A 24,849-nucleotide genomic window follows, 5' to 3' on the forward strand; every position below is an offset into this window, starting at 1 on the left:
AGCTGGTTCCAGGACTGCGCAGCGATCATTCCCCACGTGTGTAAGTTCTCTGTAGCCATTTCATTCTCTTTCTGTGTTAGCCTTTTACTCTCTCTCATTGTATGTTATTGTTTGCGATTGTGCCGCTATTGTGTATTTATGTGTAGTTATTCTGTTAGATATTGATGTTAGCCTGTAGCGTATAAGATGTTATCTGTTTTCCCCTTTTTACGTACTTAAATCTCGTTAGTAAAGGTTTTGGAGCCTTAGCCAAGTATTGTGTGTTTATTACATTGCTGAGGGTATTCGGAGCGTCTTAATCGCTCAAGCAGCTTTTATATTAACAAGGTTAAGTAGCATTATATCCTAACAGTACTTCAGTAGTAAGGTTTACAATATGAACTCAATCTTTCAGTGTGTTGCATACAAGGTTTACTGAGTGTCATCTCGTGAGCATCTGCGCCGCTCGTGTTCCACTCGCGGGCTCAGCGTACGCTACGCTAGCAGCATAACATTATGGTAGTCGGACGCCTATAGCGTGCTCGATACCAAGCGTAAGCCGTGAGCGAACGTGCCGCTCGTGCGTCTCGACCACAGATTAGCGTCTAGTACGCTAAGTGCGTACCCTTACGGTACCCCATACGCCAATTGCGTACTGAGTCTCTTACCCATTTATAGTGAATGTTATAAGGTAAAGAATCGGCTTTATCAATTGGCGGCTCGTCCGTCCTCCACATATCCGCACTAGCGAACACAGACTTTATCTGTCAGCAAAGGGCGGGAAAGTGGTATCCCTTCGTATCCGTATTAGTGGTGAGGGATACAGTAGTGCTGACTAGATAAGCGTCTGTTTCGCTACGCTGTAGGAGTGCTGGTGGAAACCGGAACCGGAAGGTAAGAACAGTACGCTATTGTCTTTTAAAAACTGTTTATTTCTGTTTTACATACGCACACACACACGAACGCACACACCTGTATTTCTTTTTCCATTTGTATAATTTCACATCTCGCCTTCCTGTTTGCCATTTATAATTGATAACGTGCTGAGAAAGATTTGTTGCTATTGGTAGTTAAAAGTAAAAAATAATACGTTAAGGAGTAATTTGTAAAACACGCACACGGCTTTGCCTAAAGATACAAGGAAAGATCTGTGTGGCGTTTGGTAGATGATTACAGTTAAAGATCATTTACATTGATATAAACGTGTTAGTTGTATTTCTGTGGACATATCTGGCTGGCGTACACGTGTCTCCAACAAAGGGTGAGACTAGTGTACGCAACGCAAGGGCCGACGCACGGAGCGTATATTACGCAACGGAGCGTCTGGGTACGCCCACGTGATACAAATCACACGATAGTATTGTTTTAGTAGGCGATACGGAGGCAACGCGATAATAGTGCAAGTCAATCTCAGTGTCCTAAATTTTAGCGTAAAGATCCTTCTCTAGTTGTAACTCTTTTGGGACTAAGACTGTGATACTAAATGAAAGGAATTTCTGTACAGAAACGAAAGTAAAGAGTATATGCGGTGAAAGAGTGTATATATATATATGTTTCTCATTTTGGTTGGAACCCCCGGAAGTCGAGTTCTCGTGAGGTACATCCGTGAAAGTGACGGCGCATGGTGGCTTGGGAGGCATCCCTTGTTAAATATTGAAATAAGAGCATTAGAGTATAGCAGACCAGGAGGTCTACTGTAGCGGACCAGGAGGTCCAGAAACAGACCAGGAGGTCTAGGTACAGCAGACTAGGAAGTCCGCTATAGATAAAGTCAAGAAGCACAACCCCAGGCGGGTTGGTGCGGTACCCATATAGGCCATTACGCTCTGGCTGAAGGAATTTGCAGCCGCAATTTTAGATTCAATTGGTCGTTCTGCACATAAGATTAGTTGCTTATGTGCAGTACGATTGTACCGCATGAAATTGTGTGCATTAGTTTGTAACTTGACCCAGTACCATTTGCATACACTAGAGGGGTCATAAACGCTATTTGTACATTCTAACGTGATTTGTGTAATTTTTTTATTTTAAGGGAGGTTCGCTGGTCACTCGGGAATTCTCTAACAACCGATACTTGCTGGGGACGGGTAACCTACTCCCACACGCCCCAGTAAATAAAGGTTCATAGGGGCACTAGGTTGGGTACAGCAGCTCTGAGTCAGTGATTGAAGTACTGGCCAACGTGGGCGGAGAGTGGGTGAAAGCACTCGGTTGAACTTTCACCGTCAGCTTACCCCGGGCAACTTGGTTTTTGTAAGGCTTCGCTGAAGACCCTGATTTGAAGGTCAGAGGTAGTGAAAGCAACACCTGCAAAGATGGGGGCCAGTTGTTCAGGTAGGGGGCGATCAACCCTGGTTCAGGTTGATTTAGTAAACCGGCCAATAGGGTTGGCAAGGTATATCATGTGTGAGAAATACGGTTCCCACACAGAGGTTTTGTGCGATGAATGGGAAAGAATGACTGTGCATGATGGGGAAAAAAATTCCCACGGGTAGGCAGTTTAAGCCCCGAGGTGTTACAAAATCTAAGGAGAAGGATATGTCTCATTAAATCTGCAAAGAGACGGATCAAACATTATGACTATTTACAGTTATGGCAACAGGAGGGTGAAATACAAAGAAAAATAATATTCCTAATCAGGAATTGAATACAGGCGCTTTAGAAATATGACCACTCTGACAATAATTAATAAGTGCTGCTCTCAAAAGGTATTCTGTTATACCTGATCAAAACTAAAAACTATAAATATCTATAATAGAGAGCGCAAACATATATAATAATAAAAACAATTTATTGTTAATAAAACAGCATAGAATTAACCATGAGAATCACTGCTAGTGAGCCAATTAGTAAGTATATAGTAACAATTACTCATACCATATAATGTTAGATGAGAATAATTATAAAAATAGTCCCTTATTAGATGTAATTAGGGAATTCTTCCAGTATATCCAAAAGTGAAAATATGTATAAATATCGTTCCTTATTATCCAAGAAAATCATAAGGTCAGCTGAATCCCTGTTGTTATGGACAAATGCCTGCAGTGTTCGAGATTGCCTCATTAAAGATGATAATTTTAATGTGATAGCACACACAGATTTTCCAACTGTAGAATGATTAAAAGTTCCTTAACAACGTATTTTTGACACCACTCTGCCGTTATCAAGATGATAAGTATTTCTCACCAAGGTGCAGTATAAGAAGCCGTATCCTATGGCACAAGGATGTAGCGGCTAAGCGGCGGTGGATGTTAATGTTGGTGCCGGGTCCTATAGCACAAGGACCAGACGGCACTGGAGAAATGGCAACCAGCCAAGTTGGAGATAGTAGCGATGAGGCACTCCTGGAAACACTGACAGGTCTCACGTACAGCTGAATGTAAACGTCCTGGAACCAATGGTGTATTAATCTTGCGGCTCTGCAGTACCGTATCCAAACTCCTTGACGCGTTAGATCATGCCGGTTTCCGCAGAAGGTTATTTTTATAATTATTCTCATCTAACATTATATGGTATGAAATACAAAGAGGATTGGCTCAAGCGGCTGGATCTAACCCTATCAGAAAACTGATAGCCACCGCTCCCCCACCACCATACATAACAGGAGAGAAATTGGCTGCAGAGAATTGCACACTGGTGTATGATAAACAAGCACTTAATAAATGTATAGATGTTAAGAATAATGTCACTAAGATTGTTGATGCTAGTACTAACCCGTGCAAGCTGTACCCTGTTTTAAACTTTCCCCAGGATTGTGACCAAGAGGATGAGCCCACAACAATATCAGCACTCTCTCTAGCAGCCACCATAGCAGAAACAACAGTGGGCACGGCCCAGCCGGTAAGAGCGGTATCAAAGGCCCCTAGCGGAGGGACAGGTGAGGTTGTATCGACCGGTAAGTACGGCACTGTACACTATGCAGAAACCATTACACCACATGTTGTATAATCTACTCAGAATGATATTATTGAACTTAATCCTGTCAGGGTAATTGCAGTGCCAAATGGGAGAACTGACACTTCAGGAGTCACTCCTGTCAGAAACATCGCCATGCACTGCCCCTTTTCCCGAACGGAATTAAGATCAATGGTGTCTGAATTCCCTGATCCTAGGAAGGATCTAGTTGCAAGCCAGAAGTACATTAGAGAGCTAGGAAATACTGTGGAGCCCAATAACAAAGACTGGCGGACATTGCTGAGGGCTTGCTTACCCTCTAATGTCGACTCTGCAAAGTTTATAGCTGACTGTAGACTAGCTGAAGAGGTACCCCTTACTGAGGAGTACAATCAAGATGTGAAGAGAATTAATTTGCAGCTAGGAGTATATTTCCCTGCTGTTGTAAAATGGAGCAAATTTTTTTCCATAAAACAAAAAGAAGGGGAAACTGCTTCGGAGTATATCCATCGGGCACTACAGGAAATGCTATAAAGAAAGTGAAGATCCTTGAGGGCGCTTCTTGTTTAACGTAAGCAGCCTTCTAAATCCAAAATTGGACCTATCCCAAAAGGTCCTAGAATTTGGACAGAAAAAGTGGTGTTGTGGATTAGATGGCGCTAACGTTCATGCAAGGGTGGAAATCGTGAGGGAGTAGGAATACTTAGCTATGCTCTGTGTATCGCCGCGGTTGACCGGAGAGGCTCTACGTTCGGGTCCCCGATGTAGCGTTCGACCATGGACAGAGTAAAAAAGATAAAAAACACACAATGTGTAGTGTTGTTACATGCAAAATGGTAGAAAACTTCACCAATCTCATCCGGCGTACCTCACTTACAATGTGAGTCGTCGGATGACAAATATAAAGGTATCTTTTTTTGCATAAAAGATGATGTTTCTTTACATGAACACACCTCACTTACATAAAAGCAGGTGTTTATACTCCTATAAAGGTATCTTTCTTGACCATAGACACTTTTTCACAAAGAGATGGTAATAAAAGAGTTGGTACGTGATTAGCGTACCTAACACTCACTGTAACAGCTGTATGTCTCCTCACATCATGGTTTCTTTAAAGAAGGCTCCGTCCAGAAAAGGTAAAAGAATGTGATTTTATTCAACAATAAAAAACTAAATAAAAAGGCTTGAATCAGCGTAAAAGTCAAATTCCGAGGGAGGTAAAAAACCGTCTTGGAACATGAAAGTGGCCAACTTGTATAAGTCCCAAATATGCAAATAAGACAAGGTCTTACCTTCCCTCGGAGTGAAATGACTAGTACGCCGATGCAATATCCCCTCTTAGCCAACGCGTTTCGAGTCAAAGGACCCTTTGACCCTTGAAAAAGGGTCCTTTGACTCGAAACGCGTTGGCTAAGAGGGGATATTGCATCGGCGGACTAGTCATTTCACTCCGAGGGAAGGTAAGACCTTGTCTTATTTGCATATTTGGGACTTATACAAGTTGGCCACTTTCATGTTCCAAGACGGTTTTTTACCTCCCTCGGAATTTGACTTTTACGCTGATTCAAGCCTTTTTATTTAGTTTTTTATTGTTGAATAAAATCACATTCTTTTACCTTTTCTGGACGGAGCCTTCTTTAAAGAAACCATGATGTGAGGAGACATACAGCTGTCACAGTGAGTGTTAGGTACGCTAATCACGTACCAACTCTTTTATTACCATCTCTTTGTGAAAAAGTGTCTATGGTCAAGAAAGATACCTTTATAGGAGTATAAACACCTGCTTTTATGTAAGTGAGGTGTGTTCATGTAAAGAAACATCATCTTTTATGCAAAAAAAGATACCTTTATATTTGTCATCCGACGACTCACATTGTAAGTGAGGTACGCCGGATGAGATTGGTGAAGTTTTCTACCATTTTGCATGTAACAACACTACACATTGTGTGTTTTTTATCTTTTTTACTCTGTCCATGGTCGAACGCTACATCGGGGACCCGAACGTAGAGCCTCTCCGGTCAACCGCGGCGATACACAGAGCATAGCTAAGTATTCCTACTCCCTCACGATTTCCACCCTTGCATGAACGTTAGCGCCATCTAATCCACAACACCACTACAGGAAATGGCTAAGTACACTGGTATAGAAGACATCAAAACAAATGTACATCATAGGGAAGTAGCAGTTTCTGTGTTAATGGATGGTTTAAAAGAAACTTTAAGGACTAGAGTACAGACCACTAGATCAAATTGGAGAGGTATGTCGGTGGCTGCTTTGGGAGAGGCCGCTATGGGGCATGATCGGAATATCACCAGACACAGGGCGTCACAGAGTGATAAGCTGATGGCCGTAAGTATACAGGCTCTAACCACTTCAGCATAAACCTCAGACTCCTGTGGGTAAGTCAAATGTGGTAACTTGTTATTACTGTCATAAGGAGGGACATTTTGCACGAGACTGTAGATTGAAAAATGCACAAAAATCATACCAACCCCCTAGACAACGACATGACACACGAAATTGGGATCAAGGACCGCAGAGACGGAGTTATGAGCCATACGCAGGGGAAACAAAAAGGTATCCCCCAAGAAGAGACTGGCAAGTCTCTGATAGTTCCCATTTACCCCCTTCACAGGTAATAGCTGCCAGCGCAATGCAGGGAGATCACCACATACAGTAGGGGTGGGGCCATACCTGTAATCTGCAAGAAGTGAAATTGATTGCGAGCCTTAAAAGTGAACCCGAGGTCACAATTGATGTATCTGGTAGATCTCTAAATTTCTTTGTAGATACGGGGGCGGCCAAGTCAGTGATAAATTCGACCGTGGGCATGAGAACCACTGGTAAAACAATTCCAGCCATGGCAGTAACGGGAGTAGTACAACACTACCCTTTAAGCAAACCTGCAGAGATTACGATAGGGCCTTTGCACACCAAGCATTCTTTTCTGCTGGCTGCATCGGCTCCGACTAATCTCCTAGGGAGAGATTTACTGTGCAAAATGGGATGCGTCATATATTGTACTCCTGAAGGTGTTTTCTTGGACAAACCCGAAAACCACGCTCAGGAAGTGCAGGATATGCTAGATTCCCCAATAAGATTAATGTCACACACTGTTGTTGCAAATAGGTGTCCGTCCACGGTAGAGGAAATGATTTCCCAGATACCGGAATCACTTTGGACCAAGGATGGACAAGACACTGGATTAATGGCAAACGTAGCCCCAGTAGTTGTACAAGTAAAAGATGGTAGGATAGCTCCAAAGATCCCACAATACCCTCTTAAGCCAGAGGTGGAGTTAGGAGTTTACCCTGTAATAGAGCGCTTGCTACAACAGGGCATTCTGGTAAGCACTAGCAATAGTCCCATCTTCCCTGTTAAAAAGAGCGGGGGGAGGGGTTACAGATTAGTGCAGGATCTAAGGGGGATCAATAAAATAGTTGAGAGTCAATTCCCTGTAGTGCCAAATCCAGCTGTCATCCTTATGCAAATCCCTCCCACTGCCAAATTTTTCACTGTGATTGACCTCTGCTCCGCCTTCTTCTCGGTACCTCTGCACCCTGACAGTCAATACTTATTCGCATTTACATACAGAGGAGTTCAGTACACCTGGACTCGCTTACCACAAGGTTTCATAGACAGTCAAAGTATTTTCTCCCAGGCCTTGCATGATTGTTTACAATCTTTTCAACCTGAGAGCGGATCAATATTAATACAATACGTAGATGACTTACTGCTATGTTCGGATTTGCTCGAATCGTCCCATAGAGATACGAAACAACTCCTGTTTCATCTTGACACAGGACACAAGGTTTCCAAAGATAAGTTACAGTTATGCCAGACCAGGGTGAAGTATTTGGGACACTGTCTGACACAAGGACTGAGACACCTCACCGCCGATAGAATTCAAGCAATTCGTGACATGACCCTGCCTCAAACCCAGCAACAGATTATAACGTTTTTAGGAATGTGTGGGTATTGCCGTAACTGGATCCCAGGTTTTTCCATACTAGCCCTACCTTTGCAGGAGATGGTCTCATCAAACAAACCCGATCGGATTTCGCACACAGATGAGTCTGAGATGGCATTTGAGAGACTTAAACAGTGCCTAACGCAGGCACCAGCATTAGGTATGCCAGACTATGGGAAACCCTTTAAGCTGTACGGAACAGAGAGTGCTGGGTGCGCAGCAGGTGTCTTAACCCAGAAGCATGGTGATGCCAGCAGGCCGGTAGCCTACTATAGCGCCCAGCTAGACACGGTAGCGCAATCCCTCCCCACATGCTTGCGAAGTGTTGCAGCGATAGCATTGCTAGTAAGTAAAAGCGAAGATGTAGTGCTAGGACACAACCTCACAATTCATACACCACATGCAGTGTCAGCCCTACTGAATTCTGCCCAAACCAGGCACGTCTCATCAGCACGGTTTACAAGATGGGAATTGGCATTAATGGCCCCCGTAAACATCACCATAAGGAGATGCTGCACATAAAATCCTGCAACGTATCTCCCAGGTGTGCCTGGACAGGCACAAAGGGTGGAGGATGAGAGTGATGGTGAAGGAGGATTTAATACAGGGGATGACACGCATGATTGTATGGAATATTTGACCCAAAATTTCACGGCAAGACCTGACATCAGTGACAACCCACTGGAAGATGTAGATTTTACTTTCTACACTGACGGTAGTTGTCACAGACAGACAGACTCAGGAGACTTGTGTACTGGATACGCAGTCGTAGATGACCAAGGTACCATAGAAGCGGAACCGCTAGGCCCACCACACTCAGCACAAGTTGCTGAACTGGTTGCCCTAACCAGAGCATGCAAATTGGCTAAGGGCAAGTCAGCCAATATCTACACAGATTCTAGGTACGCCTTCGGAGTAGTCCATGATTTCGGGGCCCTATGGCGCCTCAGAAATTTCATGACGGCAGCTGGCACACCCGTAGCGCATGCAGCCCACATCAAAAGACTTCTAACAGCGATACAGGAACCCGACAGAGTGGCTGTTATCAAGTGTAAAGCTCAGACATATAGCCAAGACCTGGTATCACTTGGTAACAGCCGAGCAGACGAAGCTGCTAAATCAGCAGCCGGTACCCCCATACAGATAGACAGCACACAACTGATGGTATTTAATAATGTAAACACACAGAAATTATATGAAATGCAAAATTTGTGTTCACCACAAGAAAAGGCAGTTTGGAGGTCAAAAGGATATGGCCAGGAGTCCTCAGGACTCTGGACAGATGGACAGGGTAAGCCAGTGGCACCCAGAGCATACCTTCCAAGTCTAGCGGAAGCGGCACATGGGCTAACTCATCTAGGCAAAGAAGGAATGTGTAAGTTGGTAAGAGCCTATTGGTGCGCGCCAGGATTTTCTTCTCATGCGGGTAAAAGAGCGATGACATGTCTCACCTGCTTGAGGAAGAATATCGGTAAGGCAATACCAACAGAGCCATCCCATATCCCTCCTACAGATGGCCCTTTTCAGGTGATACAAATTGATTTCATACAATTGCCAGCATGTAGAAATTTAAAATATGTAATGGTCTGTATTGATGTGTTCTCAAATTGGGTTGAAGCATTCCCCGTGGCCACAAATACCGCTGTGTTTACTGCAAAGAAAATTGTGCAGGAATTTGTGTGCAGGTATGGTATCCCTAGAATCATTGAGAGTGATAGGGGTACCCATTTTACAGGTGAAGTCTTTCAAACAATGGGGGTAATTCCAAGTTGATCGCAGCAGGAATTCTGTTAGCAATTGGGCAAAACCATGTGCAATGCAGGGGAGGCAGATATAACATGTGCAGAGAGAGTTAGATTTGGGTGTGGTGTGTTCAATCTGCAATCTAATTTGCAATGTAAAAATAAAGCAGCCAGTATTTACCCTGCACAGAAACAAAATAACCCACCCAAATCTAACTCTCTCTGCAAATGTTATATCTGCCCCCCCTGCAGTGCACATGGTTTTGCCCAACTGCTAAAAAATTTCCTGCTGCGATCAACTTGGAATTACCCTCAATGTGTAAATTGATGGGAATTAATAGTAAGCTGCACACTCCGTACCGCCCTCAGGCGAGTGCGAAGGTGGAAAGAGTAAACAGCACTATTAAAAATAAATTGAGCAAGGTAATGACTGAAACAGGACTGTTATGGCCCGAAGCTTTGCCAATTGTATTATACAGCATCAGAACCACTCCCAGGTCCCCTCTTAATCTGTCTCCTTTTGAAATTTTGTTTGGTCGACAACCCCATGTTATGATTAACCCCCAGGATGATTTGAAATGTAACACTGAAGTAACCGTAAAGTACTTGGTTAAGATGAGTAAGCAATTGAGGAATCAGAATGATAATCTAAAGTTGGTGATTCCTGATTTGCCAGACAGTAATTGTCATGACATTGAACCTGGGGATTATGTAATGATACTGAATTTTCTACGCTCAGGTTGCCTTATTGACAGATGGGAAGGACCATACCAAGTCTTATTAACCAGCACAACAGCATTGAAGGTTGCCGAGAAGGAGACTTGGGTCCATTCGTCTCATTGTAAAAAGGTTGCTGATCCAGAGAGGTCCCGTGATAAAGAACAGACGGTAGAGGTTGTATCACTACAGTGTCTGTTCAGGGAAGATTGAGACGATACCTGAGTGCTGAGAATAATAAGACCGGAAGCTTGTCGAGCCAGATTTCTTTTTCCCATTTCTTATTTTCTCCAGTTCCCACCTCCCTCCTATTTCCTTTCCCCCTTCTTATTTTTCTCCTTTTACTCCTCTAAGATGGACTTGCCCCAAGAGACTGTGATCCGGATTTTCCTGTTGACCCTGTTGTTGACCGGAGCAGTCTGTTTCGGTGAGAGTACCATGGAGGTCGAGAAAGGATCTGGAATGGGTTCTGATGACCAGGATGGAGGCGTAGTTTTCCAAGAGCAGCACAATCACAGAGTAAAGGCGATTATCAGAAAACGATCTGATAGCATTGACAATAGAAGGAATTGTGAAGGATTGTTAGCTGAAGAAAACTGCATCTGTAGGCATTGTGATAACATAGTTGAGGATGGGTGGATCAAGAAATGTCAGTCCAGTTTTAATATCCACATGGACCGGCATCCATTGAGTGACTATCACTCCTTAGTGGGTAAAGTGTTAAACCAGACAGACTGTTGGGTATGCTCTCAAGTACCTCAAGGTCACAGCAAATCAGGGCTAGTACCATTCCCTTTAACTGTAGGAGAGGTACTTGAGCTAAGTGGTGGGAGGCCAGTGGACAAGAGGTTTAATATCTCTAGTCCTCCTAGTTTGAAGCTCCACCAGTATCATGTGGATAGATCCTTAGTATGCTTTAACATTTCCAATCCCCGAAAGCCGGGAAATTGGGAAGTGTCATGGAGTAATCAAACCATGACCTTTTCATACAGACCCGACAAAATGCCCATAGACACAGAACTTATACGCCAGATAGCCGACAATGGAAGGTTCTTCCGGTATAGGTACACTTTAGGAAGTAGGACCATGCGAGTTGGAGAAGTATCACCAGGATACTGTGCACATATCGTACAACCCGATACATGTACTAGACAGATGGGAGAATTAGGGTTAGGAGATTTCACATGGAAAATTTGTAACATGGTAATGTCATACTCCATCCCATATGTTTTCCCCGATGATGCATATTTCATATGCGGGAGGAAGGCGTATAAGTGGCTTGCCCCAAACTCAGAGGGATTGTGTTACATTGGAAAAGTACTGCCTGAAGTAATGACTGTATCCCATATCAAAATGAAAGACATTCACCGCGGTGCCCAAGCTCCTTATACTCACACTCATTACGAGCACGTCGTTAAAACGGCACCTGATAGAAAGAACAGAGAATCCGGCCTCTGACCTGATCCATGAATCCACCGGGATTCAAGTCCTACTCGCGTTAGATATCACTCGTACCGCCAGAGGAGTGATAAACTTTAGATATATTTCTGCGCTAGCAAATTTGTTAGACAATATCACCGAAATGTATGACGACACATTCAGGTATACTGGGAGAATTACAGGCCTACAAAACAGAACTGGTTCAGCATAGGATGATTCTCAATTACCTCACAGCAGTGACAGGCGGGTATTGTGTTACCCTAGCAACTCAATATGGAATAAAGTGCTGCACGTACATTACAAACAGCACGGAGGACCCAGCCGAGGTCATAGACCAAAAGATGGATGACATTTTACAATTAAAGTGGGAGTTCCGAAGGAGACACAATCTCACTCTCGCTGCTGTGAGTAATGAGCTGACCAGTTGGGTGTCATGGTTGAACCCACGAAACTGGTTCTCTGGTTTAGGAGAATGGGCCCAAGGTATTATAATGGACGTAGGGAAATTTCTTTTGTGTATCCTGGGAGTCGTCATATTGGTTGATCTGATATTCAGATGCGTTCGGATTTTAATGAAGTGTAAAGGTAAAACTAGAGTGATGAGTCTGAGGAGTGAGGACACTGTAATAACAACAACTAATTTGGTTTATGATCCAACGATAGAGACAATGTTGTGATGAAAATGTGATTCCACGGTCCGTTTCTTTCACCCGTTTCTCCTTTGTTTTCCTCCAAGGTACAAAGACATCCGCTTGGAAGAAGAATTTGACAACCTCTTTTATACAGACCATTGATGAACTTTTCATACAGACCCCCAATATCCCTAGTGACTTTAATTTTTACGAAAGCCCAAATACTTTAGAGACTGTAATTTTATGGACATTGAGAAAGCTTTTGTCGCCATTTATAGCAAAAGCACCGAGAGACATCAGACAACATGTACATCAAGACAAGACATCAGACAAGACCTCAATCGGCGAATGCATACTAAACTCACATAGTTTATGACTGCATTTATAATAATTGCTTCTTATCCTCACTTCTACAACCTTCAGGTAATGACACACATAATCGACAGGGAATATAGACACATATATCAGCATTCACATGTTCCCCCCCATTCATGTATCGTCAACTAAATGTGCTCCCCCATTTGTTGCAACCAAAAGCCGAAAAGAGCTCGGTAAAGTTTGACAGCCCATCCACAGACCCTTAATACAGGATAAGAAGGATTCAAATGTATACTTCGCAATACCTCAAAGCTTGATTTAAAACATGTACGGCACGATGATACATGACCCCTCAAACATGGATCCATACACACATGCTTCTACTATCTCACTAGGTCATACTTTTCCCACCTTCTCCTCTCCTCCCTTTACCCAATCATAAAAAGGTATTTACGTGATGACATATATTTTTCTGTTTGAATTGTTTTAGGAAGTGGCAGTTATTGATGACTGCCAAAGGGTGGACTGTCAAAGTCAAAAAATATCATGCTGCACGTTGCCATATATTGACCTCATGCGCTTGCCCGCTGCACGTTCTCTCCCGTGTGTACGCATACACGCAGTTGCGTGATGGCGCCTCCACGGCCGTGTGCTTAGGCGCGTGGTATGTGTATTTACGGTAGAGTTTGTGTGCGTCTGGCGGGCGACTCAATCGTTACATAGTTAATCTGAATAGTAGGTTTTATAGGTAATGTTCCCCTTAATAATAACTAAGTTTGTTTAATGTAACTGGTCAGTGGACAGAGGAATTCCTCTTTGCATGATACAAAGGGTTAGACAGGGTTTGAACGATGGTGTTTTGTACCTAACTAAAGAACATTTTATTAGAAACAATCCGATGCTGGTTAGGTAAAGATTAATCGCTCCTGCGTATAGTTATGCCTATAAGTAGTTTCTGGACATTTACTATATTTGCAGTTCATTATCCATGCGGCGGGAATCCTGAGATTCCCTCCCACCTGAGCAGTTTGATATAGTCACAGCCAACCTGTTCAAACCAACCTATGACCTTTTGTTATAGTGCGAGGAGACATTCCTGTGTCCAATAAACAATGAGATTATAGGTCCCTTTGTCGTGTACTGTATGTAATGTATATAAGGACAGCCAGCCAGGACCAGCTCAGTCTTCTCTCCACAAACGGTTTTCATCATTGACTAACTCGGAGCTGGTTCCAGGACTGCGCAGCGATCATTCCCCACGTGTGTAAGTTCTCTGTAGCCATTTCATTCTCTTTCTGTGTTAGCCTTTTACTCTCTCTCATTGTATGTTATTGTTTGCGATTGTGCCGCTATTGTGTATTTATGTGTAGTTATTCTGTTAGATATTGATGTTAGCCTGTAGCGTATAAGATGATATCTGTTTTCCCCTTTTTACGTACTTAAATCTCGCTAGTAAAGGTTTTGGAGCCTTAGCCAAGTATTGTGTGTTTATTACATTACTGAGGGTATTCGGAGCATCTTAATCGCTCAAGCAGCTTTTATATTAACAAGGTTAAGTAGCATTATATCCTAACAGTACTTCAGTAGTAAGGTTTACAATATGAACTCAATATTTCAGTGTGTTGCATACAAGGTTTACTGAGTGTCATCTCGTGAGCATCTGCGCCGCTCGTGTTCCACTCGCGGGCTCAGCGTACACTACGCTAGCAGCGTAACATTACGGTAGTCGGACGCCTATAGCGTGCTCGATACCAAGCGTAAGCCGTGAGCGAACGTGCCGCTCGTGTGTCTCGACCACAGATTAGCAGCTAGTACGCTAAGTGCGTACCCTTACGGTACCCCATACGCCAATTGCGTACTGAGTCTTTTACCCATTTATAGTGAATGTTATAAGGTAAAGAATCGGCTTTATCACCGTCATACAGTAATCACACCACCATAAAGTAACCACCACACCGCCATACAGCAGTAATGACATGGCCACACAGTAATGACTACACCGCCACACAGTAATCACCACACTGTCATACAGTATTCAACACCACCATACAGTAATCACAACGCCATAAAGTAATCACCACACCGTCATACAGTAATCACACCACCATACAGTGATCACACCGCCACACAGTAATCACACTGCCATACAGTAATCACCGCACCGCCACACAGTAACAACCACACAGTAATGACCACACCGTCATACAGTAATCACACCACCATAAAGTAATCACCACAGCGCCACACAGTAATCACACCACCATAAAGTAATCACACTGCCATACAGTAATCACCACACCACCATAATCAACACACCGCCACACAGTAATCACCACACCGTCATACAATAATCGCACCACCATAAAGTAATCGCCACACCGTAATCACACCACCATACAGTAATCACACGGCCATACAGTAATCACCACACACTAGTTTCCTAATATAACATTGCAGTGACGTTGGGATAGAGAGGTCAGTGTGATAGAGAAAAGGGAATGGTAGATAAGAAGTTACCTTCGCGGGAAGGTGTACAGTGCAGACTTGCTCACGTGTCTCCGGGAATGAAACAGGACTCTTAGAACTGAACGTACATTTCACATTTACTTTCTCACCAGTGACGTACCCCTCAGCAAACAATATGTTTCCTAAAACGTACGTTTCACATTCACTTCTCACCAGTGACGTACCCCTCAGCAAACAATATTTTTCCTAAAACGTACGTTTCACATTCACTTCTCACCAGTGACGTACCCCTCAGCAAACAATATTTTTTCATAAAATATTTATTTTTGTTGTTGCATTGTGAGTAAAGTTTTTTATATATTTTACCCAGGTCTGAATAAGTTATAGTTTAACATTTTCTATACATATTATACAAAGTGTGCCCCCAAACTTCCCAACCTCTTCTACGGACAGTAACCTGTTTTGATTTTCTACTGGAGAGCCCTAAGCATCCTGGGAGATCAGCTCAGCCTGTGCATCTTCAGAGGCACTCAAGACTCTCCAACATGGCCTAATTTGCAATGATGGTACCGATGTATCAGCAATTATACGCTGCTGGACGGAAATAATGCAACAGCACTGGGCGCCCCTATGCTTAGTTAGCATCTGCCCATATTAGCTTATACTTGCAATTGCATACGGCAAGATAGCAACAGCAAGAACTGCACCTGAATGAGCCACACAATGCCGTTTAATTTTTTAATAAAATATTCTCACTTGCAAACACACAAAGTACCTCCTGAGTAATTCCACTTACTCAGGACATGGAAATGGCTTCTCATCTGTGTGACTTCTCTGATGTGTAACAAGAGATGATTTCTGTGTAAAACATTTCCCACACTCAGGACATGGAAATGGCTTCTCACCTGTGTGACTTCTCTGATGTATAACAAGATATGATTTCTGTCCAAAACATTTCCCACACTCAGAACATGAAAATGGCTTCTCACCTGTGTGACTTATCTGATGTCTAACAAGATATGATTTAAGTGAAAAACATTTCCCACACTCAGGACATGGAAATGGCCTCTCACCTGTGTGACTTCTCTGATGTGTAACAAGAAGTGATTTCTGTCCAAAACATTTCCCACACTCAGAACATGGAAATGGCTTCTCACCTGTGTGACTTATCTGATGTCTAACAAGATATGATTTAAGTGCAAAACATTTCCCACACTCAGGACATGGAAATGGCCTCTCACCTGTGTGACTTCTCTGATGTGTAACAAGAAGTGATTTCTGTCCAAAACATTTCCCACACTCAGAACATGGAAATGGCCTCTCACCTGTGTGACTTCTCTGATGTCTAACAAGATGTGATTTCTGTCCAAAACCTTTCCCACACTCAGAGCATGGAAATGGGTTCTCACCTGTGTGACTTCTCTGATGTGTAACAAGAAGTGATTTCTGTCCAAAACATTTCCCACACTCAGAACATGGAAATGGCCTCTCACCTGTGTGACTTCTCTGATGTCTAACAAGATGTGATTTCTGTCCAAAACCTTTCCCACACTCAGAGCATGGAAATGGGTTCTCACCTGTGTGACTTCTCTGATGTGTAAAAAGACTTGATGGCCTTGTAAAACATTTCCCACACTCAGAACATGGAAATGGTCTCTCACCTGTGTGACTTCTCTGATGTCTAGCAAGAACTGATTTATCTCTAAAACATTTCCCACACTCAGAACATGGAAATTGTCTCTCTCTGTGACATCTCTGGTGTTTAACAAGAACTGATTTATCTCTAAAACATTTCCCACACTTAGAACATGGAAATGGTCTCTCTGTGCGACTTCTCTGGTGTCTAACAAGATTTGATTTCTCTGTATAACTTTTTCCACACTCAGAACATGGAAACAGCCTCTCAACTTTGTGATATCTCTGATGTATACATAAAAATGATTCATATCTAAAGCATTCCCCAAACTGAGAACATTGAAGTGGCCTATTCCCTGGCTGATGGGTAACAGGCTCTGTGCTCTGTGTTGAACATTCAGCATCTATATTAGAGGGACACACTGTATCTACTGTCAGAGCTGTAACAGATGCATCAGAGATATCAGGAGAACATTCCCCAGGATCAGAGGAACCAGATGATATATCTGCACGGTGATGTTCCGGATGTATAACTGGGGTAAGAGGGATTTCTTCCGTAGAATCTTGGGTGTCATTCTCTTCTTCTATTTCACCATCTGGAAATATAGTCAGAGGATCCTCTGAGACATTCCGGCTGCTACATCCATCTGCTGGGAATAATATACATATATGGAAAACGTTTGTCCAAAAGTTGACATTTTTCAATACAGACTATGGTGAAATGTCACCAAATTGCCATCACATGGGCAGATGTTGGGAAACCATCAATATACAGAGACTAAATATATATATATATATATAAATAATATTCTACTATGTATCCCGCACCAGACTGAAATAATTTGATTATATTAATAAAAGTACATTGAAAAACAAAAACCAGCTGGTAAGTGTATTCCTCCTCTGGGGTTATGAACTTTAGAATGCTGGAGGTGCTCCTGCAATCAAGAAAACCAAACATTAAACAATGTGTTTGTTGCAAAGAGGCAACAAGAAGAATAGATTGCTTTTTGGAGCACTCTTTTATAACAATATTTAATTTGCAAATCGTATGATATGATTGTAATAGGTTAAAACGTAACATTGACTATTGTGTAAATGTCATTCTGTAAAGGCATTGAATTCAATTGTATCCCTTATAAAGAATAATTACATATCTTATATTAGATCTGTGTGAGAAATAATTATACGTCTTGTATTAGATCGATATTACACTTGTGGTAAAAATATTCATAAATCTCAATACATATATAAATATATAGATCGCAGCCATGAAAACCATTTGATATTACTATCATCAGCAAACAGATCAGTATAATTTCTTTTACTCTAGATCTGTATCCATAGCTATCAAAATTCCATTCAAGTCTATTCTCAGCTATGTATACCAATATCATAAACCTGTTTCAAAAATGTATCACTATGTTTTTCCTATATATATATATATATATATATATATATATATATATATATATATATATATATAAAATATGTGTGTGTGACAATTCAGCACGTGGACTCCAACCTACACACCAGCCCGTCTCCTAATTCTTGCAGTTCTCATGTTACTATGGTGATTCTTTTGTTTGGTTCAGTGGAATTAGTCAGGAACTTCGCAGATTCTTAAATGGTGCTCGGCCGTCAGGCTGATTCCCAGCAGACACTAGGGTGGGAGGAAGAACTTTCCCCCGGTAGACATCTGCAATATCCAGCCACAGTGTGCAAAGCTGACCTGCTCATATTACATCATCAATTACATCACTCCTGACCAATAGCCATGCTCCACATACCCCAGGCAGCAGTGGGGAGAAGAGGAACAGAGGTTGAGTCATTCTGTGCACTGTACTGGAGGTGAGAGGTTGACCTCTCCCAATTCTGGAGAAATGTTGGGAGATCCCGGCTGGGGAAGGACTTGAGGATGTGGGTAAAGCTGCTGTACCGCTGGAGTGAGATGTAGTGTGTACCTGAAGGAACCAGCATGCAGATGGATATAAAGCAGCTGTATACAGTACGATTGGGACAATGGGGGTAATTTACAGTTGATCACAGCAGCAAATTTGTTAGCAGTTGGGCAATACCATAGTGGTCATTCCGAGTTGTTCGCTAGCTGTTTTCGTTCGCAGAGCAGTGCTTAAGCAAAAAAGCGGCGCATGTGAGACGTACTTTGACAACAGCCGAAGTAGTTTCACACAAGTCTAGCGAAGCTTTTCAGTCGCACTGCTGGCCGCAGAGTGATTGACAGGAAAGGGGCATTTCTGGGAGGTAACTGACCATTTTCAGGGAGTGTGCTGAAAAACACAGGCGTGTCAAATACAAACGCAGGTGTACCTGGGGAAACGCAGGCGTGGCTGGCCGAACGCAGGGCGTGTTTGTGACGTCAAAACAGGAACTAAATAGTCTGAAGTGTTCGCAAGCTTTGTTCGTTCGCACTTCTGCTAAGCTAAGATACGCTCTCAGAGGGCGGCGGCTTAGCGTTTGCACGGCTGCTTAAAGCAGCTAGCAAGCAAACAACTCGGGATGAGGGCCCATTTGCACTGCAGGTGGGGCAGATATAACATTTGCAGAGAGAGTTAGATTTGGGTGAGCTATTTTGTTTCTGTGCAGGGTAAATAATGGCTGCTTTATTTTTACACTGCAGTTTAGATTTCAGTTTGAACACACCCCACCCAAATCTAACTCTCTCTGCACATGTTATATCTGCCCCACCTGCAGTGCACATGGGTGGTCATTCCGAGATGATCGCTCGTTATATTTTTTCGCAACGGAGCGATTAGTCGCTAATGCGCATGCGCAATGTCCGCAGTGCGACTGCGCCAAGTAAATTTGCTATTAAGTTAGGTATTTTACTCACGGCATTACGAGGTTTTTTTCTTCGATCTGGTGATCGTAATGTGATTGACAGGAAGTGGGTGTTTCTGGGCGGAAACTGGCAGTTTTATGGGTGTGTGCGAAAAAACGCAGCCGTTTCTGGGAAAAACGCTGGAGTGTCTGAAGAAACGGGGGAGTGTCTGGGTGAACGCTGGGAGTGTTTGTGACGTCAAACCAGGAACGAAACTGACTGAACTGATAGCGGAGTAAGTCTCGAGCTACTCAGAAACTGCTAAGAAGTTTCTATTCGCAATTCTGCTAATCTTTCGTTCGCAATTCTACTATTCACTCCCAGTAGGCGGCGGCTTAGCGTGTGCAAAGCTGCTAAAAGCAGCTTGCGAGTGTTATGCACACCAGTGCCTGCAGGAAAGTACTGGTGTCAGAACTGTTATGCAAAACAAATGGACTCACAGACAGACTGGGGAATATGACATAACGTACACAGAAGGTGATAGGGTAACAAAATACACACAAAGTGAACAGAGAAGCCCAGAGGCTAAGGAACTGGGTATCTCCCTTGTATTAGAACTGCTCAGATGGGAAAAGCAAGATGTTGTGTTTTAATACGTAGAGAACCCGAAATGCTGTTGCTAAGGGCAACAGCAAAACCCTAAAGGGTTACCAACGGGTGTGGCAGTAAACTCCTTGGTCAGAGATGGAATGAGACACAAGGAGAGTCTCCACAATCCTAATTCTCACTTGCAGTGCACAGGTTCAGCTTACTGCCACTAAACTGACCCCTGACACCTAGCACAGTGAGACAGGATTAGACAGGCAAGTCTTAGAATACAGCCGCAAACTTGCTAAGTTCACAGAGTAGTAACAGAACCCCAGCAAGCTAAACGACTGACTCCAGTCTTACTGCTAGGTCTGGATTGGCAGAGTGTAATACCAAATCCCCAGGCCTATTTGCAGTAAGCAACAAACAAATACAAAGCTACATAGTACTGGCTAACTTTCATGAACTGACTAACCAACAAAGATTCAGCAGCATCTGCTTACCCTGAAAAGAGGCCTTATAAAGCAGGTGCTGTCCACGCCCCACTCAGACCTCCCAGACTGTGAGCACAAAAACCAGCACCGCATCCCCTGCCGTGCACAGAGCCTATAACCACTGCACAGCAAAAGACCCAAACCGGAGTATCAGCTGCGCTCAGGTTACTCCACTAGCACTTGTCTCCCGGTTGCCATGACGACGTGGCAGCACAGGGCAGGAGACCCTAACAGTACCCCCCCTCTGACGAGGGGTCAAAGAACCCCTACCACCGGGTTTATCGGGGAACTGCGAGAAGAAAGAGCGTATCAGTCTGGGGGCATGAAGATCACAACTGCGCACCCACGACCGCTCCTCCGGGCCATACCCCTTCCAGTGCACCAAAAATGACAGCCGACCCCGAACCACCTTGGAGTCAAGAATCCTTTCAACAACAAACTCCCTCTGGCCACGTATCAGAAGAGGGGAAGGTCTTCCACTGGAAGAAGGATTACTAATCGCCCGTTTTAAAAGGGAACAATGAAATGTTTTATTGATACCCAAAGAACGGGGCAGATCTAACTGAAATGCCACCGGATTGATAACCCTGGTGATCTTATAAGGGCCGATGAACCGGGGGCCTAACTTATGAGATGGCTGTCTCAACTTCAAATTCTTGGTAGACAACCAGACGAAGTCTAATTTGAAGCTGCAGGGTCTTTTCCGCTTATCAAAAACCCTTTTGGTCACTAATGACACAGACACAAGGGCTTTCTTCACTTTCCGCCAAATACCTCTAAGGACCGAAACCACAGAGGAACCACCAGGCGTGGAGTCCAGGGGGTCAAAAGAATTGGCCTTAGGATGATGCCCATACACACAAAGGAAGGGAGAGATCCCTGTAGCAGAGTGAGCCGCGTTGTTATAGGCAAACTCCGCCATGGACAGATGAGCAACCCAGTCAGTCTGACACTTGGAGACATAACACCTGAGGAACTGCTCCAAGGACTGGTTCACCCTTTCAGTCTGCCCATTAGACTGCGGATGGTAGCCTGACGACAAGCTGACAGAAATCTGGAGATCGGAACAAAATGCCCTCCAGAATTTGGCCACAAACTGGGATCCGCGGTCAGAGACCACATCATCAAGTGGCAACCCGTGGAGACGCACAACATGCAGCATAAATAATTCAGACAGGCGTCTGGCTGATGGCAGCCCAACCAGTGGAACGAAGTGCGCCATCTTCGAAAACCTGTCAATGACAACCCAGATGGCTGTCATCCCCGAGGATTTGGGCAAGTCCACCACAAAATCCATTGAAATGTGGGTCCATGGCTTAGATGGGATAGAGAGTGGATGTAATGGGCCAACAGGAACCCCTCTAGGAGTCTTATTTTGGGCACAGATGTCACATGCCCGAACCCACTGATCCACATCCTTAGCCACCGAGGGCCACCACACCGCCCTAGATAGCAACTCCCGAGTTCTGGCAATACCCGGGTGACCTGCCGACTTCTTGGCATGGAATTCCAGGAACACTCGCTGTCTTAACCTAGGAGGCACAAACAAAAGACCTACCGGAAAGGTCTGGAGGAGCCTGCTCCTGTGCTCTAAGGACTAATGATAAGAGGTCCTGGGTAATGCCCACTTTAATACATGAAGGGGAAACAATGGGCAACGGCTCCTCGGTGGTCTCCTGGATTGGAGCAAAACTCCGCGAGAGCGCATCAGCCTTGATGTTTTTTGACCCAGGGCGATATGTTATCAAAAAATTAAAGCGAGCAAAAAACAAAGCCCATCGTGCCTGCCTGGCATTGAGACGCTTCGCTGACTCTAAATATGCCAGATTCTTATGGTCAGTGAGAATTAAGACCACAAACTTAGCCCCCTCAAGCCAGTGTCTCCACTCCTCGAGTGCATCCTTAATAGCCAACAATTCCCGGTTACCCACGTCATAATTCATCTCGGCAGGAGAAAATTTACGGGAAAAGTAAGCACAGGGATGAAGGCGATTATCAGACACTCCCATCTGAGAAAGCACTGCCCCAATACCCATCTCAGAGGCATCCACCTCCACCACAAAAGGACGCTCTGGATCTGGGTGTCGCAGCACCTTGGCCGAAACAAATGCCCTTTTGAGACGGGCAAAAGCCGCTTTAGCCTCACAAGACCAGTGAGCAACATCCGCCCCTTTCTTAGTGAGTGCCACCAAGGGCGCCACTATAGACGAAAATCCAGCGATAAATCGTCTATAAAAATTCGCAAAGCCCAGGAAACGCTGAAGCGCCTTCAAACTAGTGGGCTGCACCCAATCCAGGACTGCCTGTACCTTGGAACCCTCCATTTGGAAACCTTCTGGGGAGATAATATATCCTAGAAATGCGATTTGCTGAACTTCAAATTCGCACTTCTCCAGCTTCGCCCCAAGCCGGTGGTCTCTGAGTTTCTGGAGGACTAAGCGTACATGCTTCCGATGTTCCTCCAGGGAATGGGAGAAGATTAGGATGTCATCTAAGTATACAACTAAGAATCTATCCAAATATTCCCTGAGCACATCATTCATGAAATCCTGGAAGACTGCCGGGGCATTACAGAGCCCAAAAGGCATCACCAAATATTCATAATGCCCTGAGTGGGTATTAAAGGCAGTCTTCCATTCATCCCCCTCTCTTATTCGGATTAGATTGTACGCACCGCGTAGGTCAATCTTAGAAAAAATGGTGGCAGTACGAAGCTGGTCAAACAAGACCGAAATGAGAGGCAGTGGGTATGAGTTTTTAATCGTGATACGGTTCAATTCCCTGAAGTCGATGCAGGGTCGCAACGAACCATCCTTTTTACCCACGAAGAAGAACCCCGACCCAACTGGAGACTGTGAAGGTCTGATAAATCCCTTAGCCAAGTTCTCTGAATGTACTCTGCCATAGCCTGAGTCTCAGGACGTGATAGGGAGTACAACCTGCTCTTGGGAAGCTTAGCATTTGGCAACAAATCAATGGCACAGTCATAGGGGCGATGGGGAGGTAGTACCTCTGCAATTTTTTTGGAGAACACGTCCGCAAAATCTGCATAACACCCTGGCAATCCTGGCAAACTTAGCTGCGAGAGCCTGACTGGAAGGTTCAAGCAACTCCTGAAACAATCAGTACCCCAACTAAGAATCTCCCCAGAGACCCAGTCAAATTGAGGATTGTGGGCCCTTAACCAGGGTAACCCCAACACCAATGGGGCAAAAGTACAGACAGTCACATAAAAGGACAATTTTTCAGAGTGTGTGGCTCCAATAAACAAAGAAATCTGGCTAGTGCAAGAGGTAATTTTACCTTGGGATAATAGTTCCCCGTTTAACCCACAAATCTCAATTTCCGATGCCAAGGGTACTAAGGGAACAGAGTGTTTCAGGGCGAATTGGCGGTCCATAAAAACCCCGTCGGCCCCACTGTCCACAAAGGCCTCAGTCTTGACAGTTTGACCGAGGATCTTCAAGGTCACCGGAATGATAAAAGTCTTCTTGGGAAATTCTGACTTCTGGCCTGACAGGATATTTCCCATCACCCTCAGGCCCTGAAGTTCTCCGGCTTTTCTGGGCATGATACTACCACATGACCTTTATTCCCACAGTACAAACACAACCCCTGCTGTCTCCTCCGCGTCTTCTCACGCGAGGAGAGGCGGGTAGCCCCAATCTGCATAGGCTCCTCAGAAAATTCCTCAGAGTCTGAGGTTCCCTTGGGAAGGAAGGAAATCTCAGTCTCCCTTTCAAGCCTACGCTCTCTCAGCCGTCTATCCACCCGGATGGATAACTGCATGAGCTGATCCAAGCTATCAGGCAAGGGATATTGTACCAGTTGGTCCTTTATCTGGTTAGAAAGACCTCTTCGGTACTGGTGTCTCAGGGCTGGGTCATTCCACTGGGTATCATGGGCCAACCTCCGAAACTCCGTACAGTCAACTGGCCTTCGCCCTTGCTTGAGGATCGAAATCTGAGCCTCGGCTGAGGCCGTCTTGTCAGGGTCATCATACAACATGCCCAGTGCCGTAAAAAAAGCATCAACACTTTTAAGCGACGGACAGTCAGGCTGCAACCCATATGCCCAGACCTGTGGGTCTCCTTGTAGCAAGGAAATCACTATGCCCACCCGCTGAATCTCCGACCCAGAAGACTGAGGCCTAAGCCGGAAGTATAGCTTGCAGCTCTCCTTGAAACAAAAGAAC

At 44.2% G+C, this 24,849-nt stretch overlaps 1 protein-coding gene across 1 annotated transcript in view; it reads right to left on the reverse strand.

Moving 5' to 3' along the window:
* The window catches only part of LOC135056710 (uncharacterized), a 114,330-nt gene that overhangs the window by 67,033 nt on the left and 22,448 nt on the right, over window positions 1-24,849 (reverse strand). Inside the window, exon 10 of the mRNA XM_063962193.1 lies at window positions 15,955-17,443. Coding sequence (XP_063818263.1) covers window positions 15,955-17,443 — 1,489 coding nt within the window. The remainder of the gene's footprint in view (window positions 1-15,954; window positions 17,444-24,849) is intronic.

This window comes from Pseudophryne corroboree, chromosome 3 (assembly GCF_028390025.1).
Source record: "Pseudophryne corroboree isolate aPseCor3 chromosome 3, aPseCor3.hap2, whole genome shotgun sequence".
Classification (NCBI taxonomy): Eukaryota; Metazoa; Chordata; class Amphibia; order Anura; family Myobatrachidae; genus Pseudophryne; species Pseudophryne corroboree.